General features: G+C 39.0%; 1 protein-coding gene across 2 annotated transcripts in view; it reads right to left on the bottom strand.

Moving 5' to 3' along the window:
* Positions 1-5,453: 5,453 nt before the first annotated feature.
* The window catches only part of LOC140479917 (mitogen-activated protein kinase 4-like), a 97,405-nt gene continuing 90,504 nt past the window's right edge, over positions 5,454-12,354 (bottom strand). For both annotated transcript variants that reach the window (XM_072574294.1, XM_072574304.1), the window contains exon 6: positions 5,454-11,672. In XM_072574294.1, the coding sequence (XP_072430395.1) occupies positions 10,991-11,672 (682 nt within the window). In that variant the 3' untranslated portion in view covers positions 5,454-10,990. The remainder of the gene's footprint in view (positions 11,673-12,354) is intronic.

Raw genomic sequence — 12,354 nt, forward strand, 5'->3', positions numbered from 1 at the left:
GTATGCTTTTTAAAAAATAAACACCAAAACTTTACTTCCATTTCACACATTTTGAATCACATGTATGTGTTCTATTTATAAAAATGCACATTGAAATTGTATATTATGCATGAGTCACAGTACTGTGCAAGACATTCGTTTCTGTCACTATTTTTAAATATAAGATTTGTTAATACAGTGCATTATCAAGAGTTAATTCCAAAGCAATTGTACCCCTTTTGTAGGCCTACATTTGTTACAAAATATAGCTAAAACTTGAGGCCACATTTAGGTAAATCTCCTGAGCTGGCAACCACTTTCTTATCTCATCAAATTTAATTTTAAAAGGCCACCATCTTAGTGAAAAGAGATAACTCAGTTACTTGCACAACAAAATTATGGTATGGCGCTGTCAATTGTGCTGAGATTTGTTTGTCTCAAAGAATGCTGCACAACTTTTCTAGTTATTCTGCCTGAAATAATAATGCCCCTTTAAAACCACAAAATGAGAAAAATATACTCATCAAGAGGTCTAACACTATTGACAGTAAGGCACAACCATGATCATCAATTCCTACTTTCCAAATAATTGTGAATCCACCAGGTATCCAATGTACCTTACAAGTATGCAGGACATTTCAGAGATTCCTGTATAACCTACCCCAGTCCCAATGTTGTAGGGAAACTTGTCACATTGTGATATGATGCTTAATTGCAACTTCTGCAGTCAGCAAAGTTGATCTGGACCCTTCACATGTAAGGTATACTGGTTTATATTGTCAGAAGAAAACGGTTAGGGCCATTTACAAGTCAATTGGTTCAAGCATGCAGGAGGTTAGGTTTGTATTGGAGCCAAAAAATCCATAACAACCTATGATATCCCTGGACACACTCAATGCACAATTATATTCAGTTATCAGTTCCACAGCTTCTATTCACAATATAACCACATGATATTAATGCCTTACCAACAGGAACAATTCTTTGTCTCTGGGGAGTTCTTTGAGCTTTGCGCTTCTCGTTCACTTTGTTTCACTTGAGCTCACTTATTAAAACTGAATTCCACAAATGAGGACAGGTCATGAAATATTCCTTATATTTCTTAAAAATTATCTTGTGACAGAAAAAAACAGGATAATGATAAAAAGCCTGCTAAATTCTAAACCTTACATTTATATTTTGAACTTCTTTCATTTCTTTTACCTCACATTTCTCTCTCATTTTCTGTCCTCATCTTTCTTTTGAAGGTTCAAATGATTCAAGGGTTCAGGGATACAAATCATATAAGCCCACATACTATGGGTGAATTTTTAAAAATCTGAATTATGATAAATATGGAGTAAATGTTGGTCACCATAAGTTAAAAAGAAGACATGAATTCTTAATAAGGATGCTAGACCATAGATTACTTTTAGAGATATCTTCTAATCCACCTGTTGAGAGATGTTACTTACACAAGTCTGAAGCAGATAGGACTTGATAGGGACACTACCACTGTGCCACATAAGCCCCATATATTGTTTTGATTCTGAAATGAACCTTAATCCCATTAATGTCAGAAATGCAGTTGTTACCGTGTAAACAATGTTTTATGTCAATCAGATTCTAATTACTTCATAAGTGACCTTTTGGAATAAGGCCATTCAGAGTTTAATTGTCTATCATACGACAAGTCAAGAAGGTCTGGCTTTATTTCATTAATTTCGACATTAAGTTAGTTAGTGGTCCTTATACATTCTTACTCTTTATACAGGAATGTATATTCAGCTCCTGGGTAGTGGGATGAGTGGGTCTTTCATGAATGATCAGCTTCCTCTTTTTTTTCCCCCCAAACCTTGCCTATGAAAAGTTCTTCTGATGATCAGTTGTAACAAATGTGCATAGAATAAATGTAGCTATGATCAAGTATAACACAGCAATATAGCACAGAATGTGACATGGCAATATATACCATGCTAATCATAACTTTTTAAAATATATATTAGGTAATGATGCTCAATGAAGAGCTGGTGCAAACGTAATGGACCAATGGCCTCCTGCTGCACCATAACAATTGTGATATATTGTTATGTTAGAATACTATTAGATACACATGTTATATATTAGAATACTTTTAGTTACATAATCAGCTTTGTGTTGCTGCTGATGAAGGAGTAGCGATTGTGACAATTATTGTTTTTCTCTCTTTGCTCTCATCATCCCAGACCATGGTAAAGCAGATGGGTTATTAATTAATTTGCATTTGTGAAGACTTACTTCACGTATTTTGAGCCACACAGTTTCTTTCCCAGTATTTAGAAATATATAGAAATAAAGAGATTTTCTTGTTTGCAAAAAATTAGAAACTGCAAATTATCATCAAATATAGTGAGGAGAACATAGTCAAAAAAATTGTAACAATTAGCAAAACAAAGCAAACACATGCCAAGGTAAATCCCATGGGTCTGTGCCACTGCAGCACATTCCTTGCAATTTATCTGTTCAAACAGACATTATGCAGAGTTCCATATAAATGGGATGAATTTATCAACTGCCACCCCCTCAACAAACATCATTTCACAAATGACTCATCCTGACATGCACACTTGCAATGTCTAGTAATTACACTGCACTACATTTTGCTGTTAAAAATTCATTAATGTAGGCTGGCAAGACAAGAAGCAATATGTCTGAATTGCAACATTGTCATGCCATCTTACTGACCCAAGGCATAGAACAATGCACTGCATAAAACCTGTACCGAGTAATAATACATGCAAGATTTTAAAAATGACTTGATTTTAATTAATCTGATTTTTATTTTTTCTCTATTCCCTCATGTAAAGTGTGTAAGTCCAGCTCTCTTCTGTAAACTACTGTAGTCAGTTGCCCCCAGATAAGTGAGCCAATCTTGATGTTTAGATATTCCAGGACCATTGTAACCCCAGGACCTCTAATATCTCAATCAGAAATATGCAGTCAATAAAAATGTAAATTTGATATAGACTGTTTCAGCAATATGTTGTGATGGGATCATCTGTGCATCCATTTCTTGAATTCACAATGTAAACCTTCTCTAGAGAGATATTATTTGGAGAACAAACACCCACTTCCTTCTACAGCAAAGAAGGAAGAGTAAAGCCAAGAGAGAGATTCCATGCCATTTGCCATAGCCAAGTTAAATAGTCTCTGAAGCAAATCTTCCACAGCTCCTCTTGGTGGTAAAGAAAAGGGAAGAAAATAAATTTATTGTTCTGTCATAGGATGTGAGCATCACTGGCTAGCCCAGCATTTATTGTCCATCCCTAGCTCTCCTTGAGAAGGTGATGATAAACCACCTTCTCATTCTACTGCAGTCCTGCGTGGAGAAGGAGGGAGAAAGTACAGATGCACCCACAGTTCTGTTAGAAAAGGTTACCTTTCATATGTGGCAAAACCCTGAAAGTTAACCTCATGCAGCACAAGACAGCTTTATCTGAATGGAGCTTTACTTTGTGAGTAAGATGTCATGGCTGATAAATCTCTTGAAGTCCTTTGAGGAGATAACATGAAACAAGTGGTTGTTATTTGGTTAGGTTTAAGGAAGGCTATAGATAAAATACCACAAGAGTGCTCCACATAGTTGGAAACCACAATATAAAACAATTGCTCTAGTTGAAAACTACCCAAAGCAGGGGCAAACATAAGGTGGATGCACATCATGGAAAATATGTGATGCCTCAGAATTAGTGGTGAGACTCAGAATTATGGTGTGGCTGTTTACATTATACATGGAAGATTTGTAAGTGGGGACCAAAATTTTCAAAGTTGCAGGTAACATAAAATTGGGAGAGATTGATAAAAGGGACAAGTTGATTGAATATAGAAAGACTAAATAGATAAATGGCAGATGTCATTTAAAATGGACCAATGTAAACTGACAATGTGGCAGGATTTGACAAAGGTGGCACAGGGAAATATTGGTAGATCAGTTCATGAGACTTTCAGCATAGTCTGCAGAACAGGAGAGAAAGCAAATGGTTACTGGGTATAGCCAGGGGAATGGAGCACAAATCTTAGAAAATAATTCAAAGTTTATATGGAATTCTGGTTGAACCTTACATAGAGTCTAATTTTGGTCACCAAGAGGATCCTATCAGATAGTGGAAAGGACACAGCAAAGGACTATCGAATTGTTAATTTCGATAAGGTATCTTGTGTACAACAGCAAGGGGCTAATGTTGAATTTTATAAGATACTTGTTAGACTTTAGATTAGATTACTTACAGTGTGGAAACAGGCCCTTCGGCCCAACAAGTCCACACTGCCCCGCTGAAGCGTAACCCACCCATACCCCTACATTTACCCCTTACCTAACACTACGGGCAATTTAGCATGGCCAATTCACCTGACCTGCACAGCTTTGGACTGTGGGAGGAAACCGGAGCACCCGGAGGAAACCCACGCAGACACGGGGAGAACGTGCAAACTCTGCACAGTCAGTTGCCTGAGGCAGGAAGTGAACCCAGGTCTCTGGCGCTGTGAGGCAGCAGTGCTAACCACTGTGCCACCGTGCCGCCCAAAAAGCGGAGAATTGTGTACAGTTCTAGTACTGCACTATAGGAAGATGTGAATAGAGTGCAAAAGTGGTTTACAAGAATGGTTCTCGGGATGAGGATAGAAGTGTGGCCTAGTGGTATTAGTGCTGGACTATAATCTAGAGACCCAGATAATGTTCTTGCAATATGGGTTTGACTCCTGGCATATGGTGGAATTTGCATTCAATAAAAATCTAGTGACAACCATGAAACCATTGCCGATTGTCAGAAAAACCCATCTGTTTCTTTTGATGTCCTTTAAGGAAGGAAATTGTCATCATTACCTGCTCTGGCCTACGTATAACTCCTCAGCGACAGCAATATGGTTGCCTCTTAACTGAGCTATTAGAGATGGGCAATAAATGCTGGCCTAGCCAGCGATGCCCTCATTTCATGAATGAATAAAAACAGATTGAAGACATTGGGACTGTTCTCCTTGGAGAGAAGAAGTTTAAGAGCAGATCTGATAAAAGTTTTAAAAATCATGAGCCAGCTGATAGACAAAACAGGGAGAAACTGTTCCTGTCTGTAAAAAGAACAAGAATAGCATGACAGATTTAAATTGATCTGCCAAAGAAACCAGGGTGACACAAGGAAAAACATTTTTAATGCAGCAAATATTTAGGGTATAAATCGCACTGTTTGGAAGTATTGTGGAGGCAGATTCAATTGAGGCATTATGAAGGCAATAGGTGATTATTGGATAAAAATAATCTGTAATATATGAGGAAAAAGCAGGAGATTGACACCAGGTAATGATGGAGAAAGTGAGGACTGCAGATGCTGGAGATCAGAGCTGAAAAATATGTTGCTGGAAAAGCGCAGCAGGTCAGGCAGCATCCAAGGAGCAGGAGGGCTTATGCCCGAAATGTCAATTCTCTTGCTCCTTGGATGCTGCCTGACCTGCTGCGCTTTTCCAGCAACACATTTTTCACCAGGTAATGATGCCTATTTATCAAGCTGGTGCAGGTATGTTGGACCGAATGGCCACCTCCTGCACCATAAGACTTCGGTGATCTGAGTTATGTAAAGAAGCTTGGATTGTTTACAGTGGAGCAAGAAATTCTAGCTGTAATCTTACAGGAAGATTCAAGACAAGATAAATGTCAGTATGACCTAATTTTAGTTTCTGCAAAAGAATGCACAACCTTAAAGTTCGAAGAGTAAGATTGAACAGACAGTTAAACCGAACTACATAGAGCATGGTGAATGTATGAAATGGACTGCATTTGTCAGAAAATTCCATAGCACCATGAAGTTTAAAAAAGGGCTTAGTAAGTTCCTAAAAAAAAAACATATAGGGCTATGAATTGTATTGTGGGATGTATACATTCCAAGTGTCCCAAGAACTGGCAAATGGGCTATTATGTCCTTTAATTCCATGGGCTGGATATTACACAATCCCTCGGAATATTTTGGGTGAGACAACGTACAAATTAGGCTGGGTGTCCGGCCTCCCACTTCACCATCCACCCCTGAGCTCAATTCCATAATACCCACACCCAAAATCTATGGCTTGGCTACCATATGTAAACAAATAATTAAGGGTCAAATTGAATTTATTAAAACCTCAATTAACCACAAAATTATCCTGTCAACACCATAATATAGTTGGTATGAACAGGAAAGGAATGAGCAGCTTCTTTTTTAAAGCCAATTTTCAAATGCCTAGAAGATAAGGCATGCTATGCAGGATGCCCTTTTCAACATCAGGCATACACTCCTGAAGATAACTCCCATTTCCTTTCTTCTCATATACTTAAAAACTCAACTCTTCACTATTCCTAAGGTGGCAAAACCATTCCCATCTACCACCCAACTCCATCACAATTCACTTGGGTCTGGGTTTCAACTTGCACACCCAATAGCATCCACTATATAACTGGCGCTGTTGGGAATAATGGACTGCACTATTTAGCTGATCTGCTGTGTTTTGTGTTTAATCTCTTATTACCAATGACAAGCCACCTCACCTGTCATGTAATTTACTTATTAGATTTGCTGTATTCAATTTAACAAAATCCAATTTCATGGAATCCAACCTGAACCCTTTAAACTCAAAAGTATCAACAATAAAATTCAGTTGAGCTCCACTTACTTTATTTTAATGAGCTGTGGTGATTTTGTTTGATATGCAGGAAATCTAAACCAAAAATAAGCAGATTCAACATTGACCTGACCACATTTTATGGTTTACATCAGACTAGGTGTTCATGTTAGAATGCCTTGGTTAATGTTTATCTCAATTTAACTTTTTATTTTAAAATATTTTGGATATAACACTATACCAAACACAGACTTAAATAGAGAAAAGAAGATATTTACTCTATCTGTTTTTCTTATGCAGAAGAACTAATTATGGTCATTCTTAAATTGGGGACATCCACCAACTTGGAACTGAACTCAATTCATTTAACTGAGATTCTTTACACCATCTAAAGAGAGAGATGGGACTTTTATTGTCAGTATTTGATATAGGCCTTAATCGTGAAGTAACTGCAATGCTCCTTTGCAGAACCATGTCTAGCATCTGTGCCCAGCATCCCTTGCAAGCAATTTAGAGTCACAGTTACTGAATAACCATTAGGAATGGCAACCAGGGGCTGAAACTAATTTTGATACCCCACCAGTGCTTGCTTGGAAGAAACCAGAATTAGAATCAGGGACTTACCTGGTCAACATGGCACATTGGCACATCATACACTGTGCCCTTGATGGTCTTGAGTAATATATTTATATTGTCCATAAGAATTTGCTCCATGCTTTCTTAAATGAATTGACTCCTTGCTAAAATACAGTTTCTTGAGCACCAGTTACCTCATCCTGTGTCATCCAAGAGGCCACATAGGAGTCTAGAATTATTTTTAACAATTATATATTTCAATATTTGCTGATGGCATTCTTTTCATGGTGTCTAATAATTCAATTCATGTGGTGTTATCCTGTAACATATGTCTGCTGCTATGGCTAATGCAATGTTATGGATTTATTTTACCAGCAATAACGTTACTTCTCAGTGGTTGGTATTCACCTGCACAGGTATTAAGATTAAAATGTTATTGATCTGCAAGTGCTTATTATCGGCAAACACCAAAAGCTAGATTTATGACTTCCCACCAGGTGAGTTTTCAGAGAGGGGGTACATGTAAAATACAAAGGGGGGCAAAGGTTCCTGTACACCCTGAGCTGACTCCATTACAAAGCAAATGGCAAAACTGGTAGGCCACACTCCATTTCAAAATAAATAATTAATGGTCAATCAAGCTTGTTACAGGATGGCCAGATTTTCAGAAATCAAAACCATGATACATAGAAAAGGCTTGGGAAGGTGGGACTTTGTGATATTTAACATGTTGGGCAGCCAATGTCAGGAGTTTGGGGAAGTGGCATTTAAAAGTAGGCAGTCGCATTATGACACATCCTGGAGTATGGACAGGTCGAGTTGGCAACCATGCAAAAAAAAACGCTTTATCTGCTTGCTCCAATGCCTTAGTAAAATGATTTACTCTTTAAAAGCATATAACTTTTAAAGAGTCATTTTACTAAGGCACAAGAATGGCATAGGTTGATTGTCTACTTTTATAGATGCAATACTAGTACACAATACCATTAGATTGACTTCCAACACTTACTTTTCTTAAAAACTGACAAATGATTGTACTCCCCTTCCTTCCCCCATCACCTGATGTCTTTTAAAAATTACTTTTACTGATCAGTAACTTTGGGCGGTGGCTTCGGAATTTCCAAAATTTGTTTCAGATTTGCAGCAGGAGAGATTTGAAACTGAGCTCATTAACCAAAGTAAATTAACTGTTCTAGAGAAAGTGGAAGGAAAGTGGCAAATCTTACCTCCTCAGGGCAAAAGTGGGGAAGGAAATGGGATGGTCTGCTTTGGGCAACCTTTGGGAGCTCCCTGTTCCCAACATGGGACCCCCTCCTTCTTTTATGCCTTCGCCCCATCAGACTTCTAAACCACACATAGCCACAAACAAAAACAGAAATTGCTAGAAAGTCTTAGCAGATCTGGCTAAGATCTGTAGAGAGAAATCAGAGTTAACATTTCGGGTCCAGTGATTCTTCTTCAGAACCAATGGTAGCTAGGAAAAAGTTGGGATTTATGCAGAAGTGGGAGGGGGGGCTAGTAAACGATAGGTGGCAATAGAGCCCAAAGAGAGAGAGAGAAAAACAGTTGGACAAACAAAGGGTAAAAATCAGGGAGGAGATGGTGAGGACTGCAGATGCTGGAGATCAGAGTCAAAACGTGTGATGCTGGAAAAGCACAGCCAGTCAGGCAGCACCTGAGAAGTAGGAAAGTTGACTTTCGAGCATGATCTTTTCATCAGGAAAAGTCAGCCTGGGAGAACGATTAGCTGCTAGTGTGGGCTATTAGTAACTGGCAATGGGTTGTGTGTGGTCGCAGCCCGTGTGATTACAATGGCTGTGTATGGGGGCATTACGGTAAAGACATGGGAGAGGGTACTTAAGGCCTAAAAATATTGAACTCTATATGGAGTCCAGAAGATGCTGCTCTTCTAGCATGTGCTGAGCTATGTTGGAGCACTGCAGCAAGCCGCAGACAGAGATATTGACCAGGGAACACAATGGTGTGTTGAAGTGACAGAGAACTGGAAGCTCATTTTTGCAGACATAATTCAGCCTCTTCTGTCCTGAACCAGAAACTCCAGACTTACCTTTCAGTCTGTACCAAGATTTGCCCAGCAATAATTAATACTGCATACTGTTGCTGCTGGGCCGAATCAGCTTTCAAAAGGTGGAACTTTCTGTCTTTTAAACACTGCCCCTTGCATATTATTATTGTAGGGCAATCTTTTACAAATTTGTGAATTGCCAATCAACCTTCTACCTCGGGATGAGCAATGCACCCACTTGTAAAATTTACCCCAACATAAAGTGAATTGTACAGTTCTAAAAGGGATTCTGTTCAAGCAAAGGGGCCTGTTATCGGTCAATGAAGGTAGCAGGACAGGGTGGGTGCATGGTTAATGGAGCATACATCATCCTGAGTTTTAGCAATATGGGTATAACGTACAAAAGCATGTTATGTTAAACCTGTACGAAACACTGATTCAGCCTCAACTGGAGATCTGTGTCCAGTTCTGAACTCCATGCTTTAGAAAGGAATTGAAGATTTTGGACAGAATGCAGAAAATATTCACAAAAACCGTTTCAGAGAAGAGGAACTTCAGTTATATAGAACATTTAGAAAAGTTGAGACCAATTTCTTTGGACAAGAGCAAATTGACAGGAGATTTAGTAGTCATTCAAAATCATGAACAGTCAGGACAGAGTACATAGAGACATACAGCATGGAAACAGATCCATCAATTCAATCAGCTCCAATCTGACCATGTTCCCTAATTAAACTAGCCCCACCTGCCTGCACTTCGTCCATATCCCTCCAAATCTTTCCTACTCATGCTCTGATCCAAATGTCTTTTACACATTGTAACTGGACCTGCATCCACCACTTTCTCTGGCAGTTCATTCCACACATGAACCAACCTGTGTGGAAAAGATTGCCCCTCATGCCTTTTTAAAACTTTCTCCACTCACCTTGTAGCTCTTAGTTTTGATACACCCGATCCTAGCGGAAAGGCCCTTGTCACTCACCTTGTCTTTGCCCCTCATGATTTTACAGACCTCAATAAAGTCACCCTTCAACCTCCTATACTTCAGTGAAAAATGTCCCAATCTTTCCAGTCTATTTTTATATCTCAAACCCTCCATTCCCAGCAACATCCTGGTAAATCTTTTCTGAACCTTCTCCAGTTTAATAATATCTATTCTATTATATAAGTCTCACCCTTGTTTGTATTACCAAAATGCAATTATAGTATTAATTTATCCAAATTTCAGCCCACTGAACTAATTCAGCAAAATGTCTCAGTAATCTTCTTCAATGTCCACTATACCACCAATTTTGGTGTCATCTGCAAACTTACTTACTATGCCCCCTATTGGTTTGCATCTCTCGGGCAGGCCTTCCTAATTAGTAATGTGGGCAGAATTCTCTACCTCTGTCAATTAATGCTATTTCCAGCGTAAATTGGCTGTGAGCGTTTGGTGGGAGAGATCCCTGGCGACGTTTTGGTTAGGATCAGTGAATACAGTAAAATCCAAGTCTGTGTCACTTCAGAGTCATTGGTCTTTCAGGCAGGACAGTTAAAACTAGTTACACATTGTGGCAGGTCCATTGACTGAGAATACGGAAAAACAATGTAAGCTTTGAATTGTTAACTGAAATACTGTTATAATGTCAAAAGGTTACCAGGCTATCAGTATTTTCTGTAGCTATCTTCCAAACTGATGAAGGACTAATCCTAGGCTGTAAACCTCCCCCAAGGCTTTACAGGTCAGCAAACCCTATATGTGTTACATTGCTGAAACACCATCCTTACAAAGTAAAACTCCTACTGAGATGTTGTAATGTTTTTCTACCATCTCTCCTTTTCATTGACTTCTGCCTGAACAATTTCATTGGTATGTTCTGGCATGCAGGTGCCATTCAAATCATTCAATTTACTATCAGCTATTTCTTCTTGCTTCCCACAAAGCTTTAAGGCTCTAGATATGAAGACATCAAAATCAAATTGGGAACCCCCTCCATTTGATGTTTCTGAAGATGCCAAGGTGCGAGGGGATGATGGCTGACTCCTTTCCTGAATATTTGGCAGTGAACTAGAGCAATCAATTTTGAAAGGACTCCCATTCTTACAGTCTGAGACCTTCAAAAGGAGGTCAGATTTCCCTTCATCCAGTGAGACGGCCACACAGGAGGCAGTCGCAGTTCTTTTCCTATGAGATAAATCCAGAATGAGCTTGGGCTCTGAGTAATGATGTGGTTTGTTGTCCCTCCACAATAGTCGATCCAGATAGGAAGGTGACCCGATTTTATAATCACAAGACCGTCCATAGTCAACTTCACACATCCGATCCATGGAGGAGTGGGACTGCTCCAGGAGTCGCTCAGAGCTGCTCTGCGAATATTTCCGAGGGTCAACCTGCACATCCTCTGCAACGGCTTTCAATGTAGCACGAGGATCACGCTGGGCTTCATCCATGTCACCGTATTTGTCTCGGAGCAGCTCAAAATCAGAAGAGAGGCTGTCATGATATCTGCAACAAAATTGTTGGTTGTAAAATTGTCAAAGAAAAACAGCAGGAATAACATGTAGCTTATTGCTTCAGATCATGTTTTACTTCAGCAAATCACTGGCAAGAGCAAATGCACTTCTGTTGTAGCTTTTGTTTCATACTTGGTAAATTTTAGATTGCACTTTTCAAATACTTTTCTTTAATTAGATGTGTTCACATCAGGGGAGATTCGCAGGGAGAGGTTTCTAAGCTTCCATCAAAGCTGTTCTAAGATTAGGAATAATTGCATAGTAGCTATTATTGTTTAGTAATTCTGTCAGGATGCTGTGTAAGCAAATACACAGCCTTTGCTAACCTCAAAGTAAAGTTCAACCCTGTTAACAATACAGCACAAAGATCAAGCTTTGGCATTGTACATCCATGAGCCTTCTGACATTGTGATTTCATAGCCAGTCATGTACAATGGATAGAGAGAACCTATTTAATTGTGGAGGTCATCACAGCCTGAGCCTATTTCTGTCCTCACCTATTGTCCAACATTCTCACTTGGCAGGGATCAATGCACTTCAATCTGGAGTAAGTCTTGATTTTCCTCTAAATCCCAAGGGCATGAATACCAACTATATCTTGCTGCTATCTGCTAAAGTCAACTAAATTGGCATGCACAAAGTTAAAAATCACACAACACCAGGTTATATTCCAA

Source organism: Chiloscyllium punctatum, chromosome 1, assembly GCF_047496795.1.
Source record: "Chiloscyllium punctatum isolate Juve2018m chromosome 1, sChiPun1.3, whole genome shotgun sequence".
Taxonomy (NCBI): domain Eukaryota; kingdom Metazoa; phylum Chordata; class Chondrichthyes; order Orectolobiformes; family Hemiscylliidae; genus Chiloscyllium; species Chiloscyllium punctatum.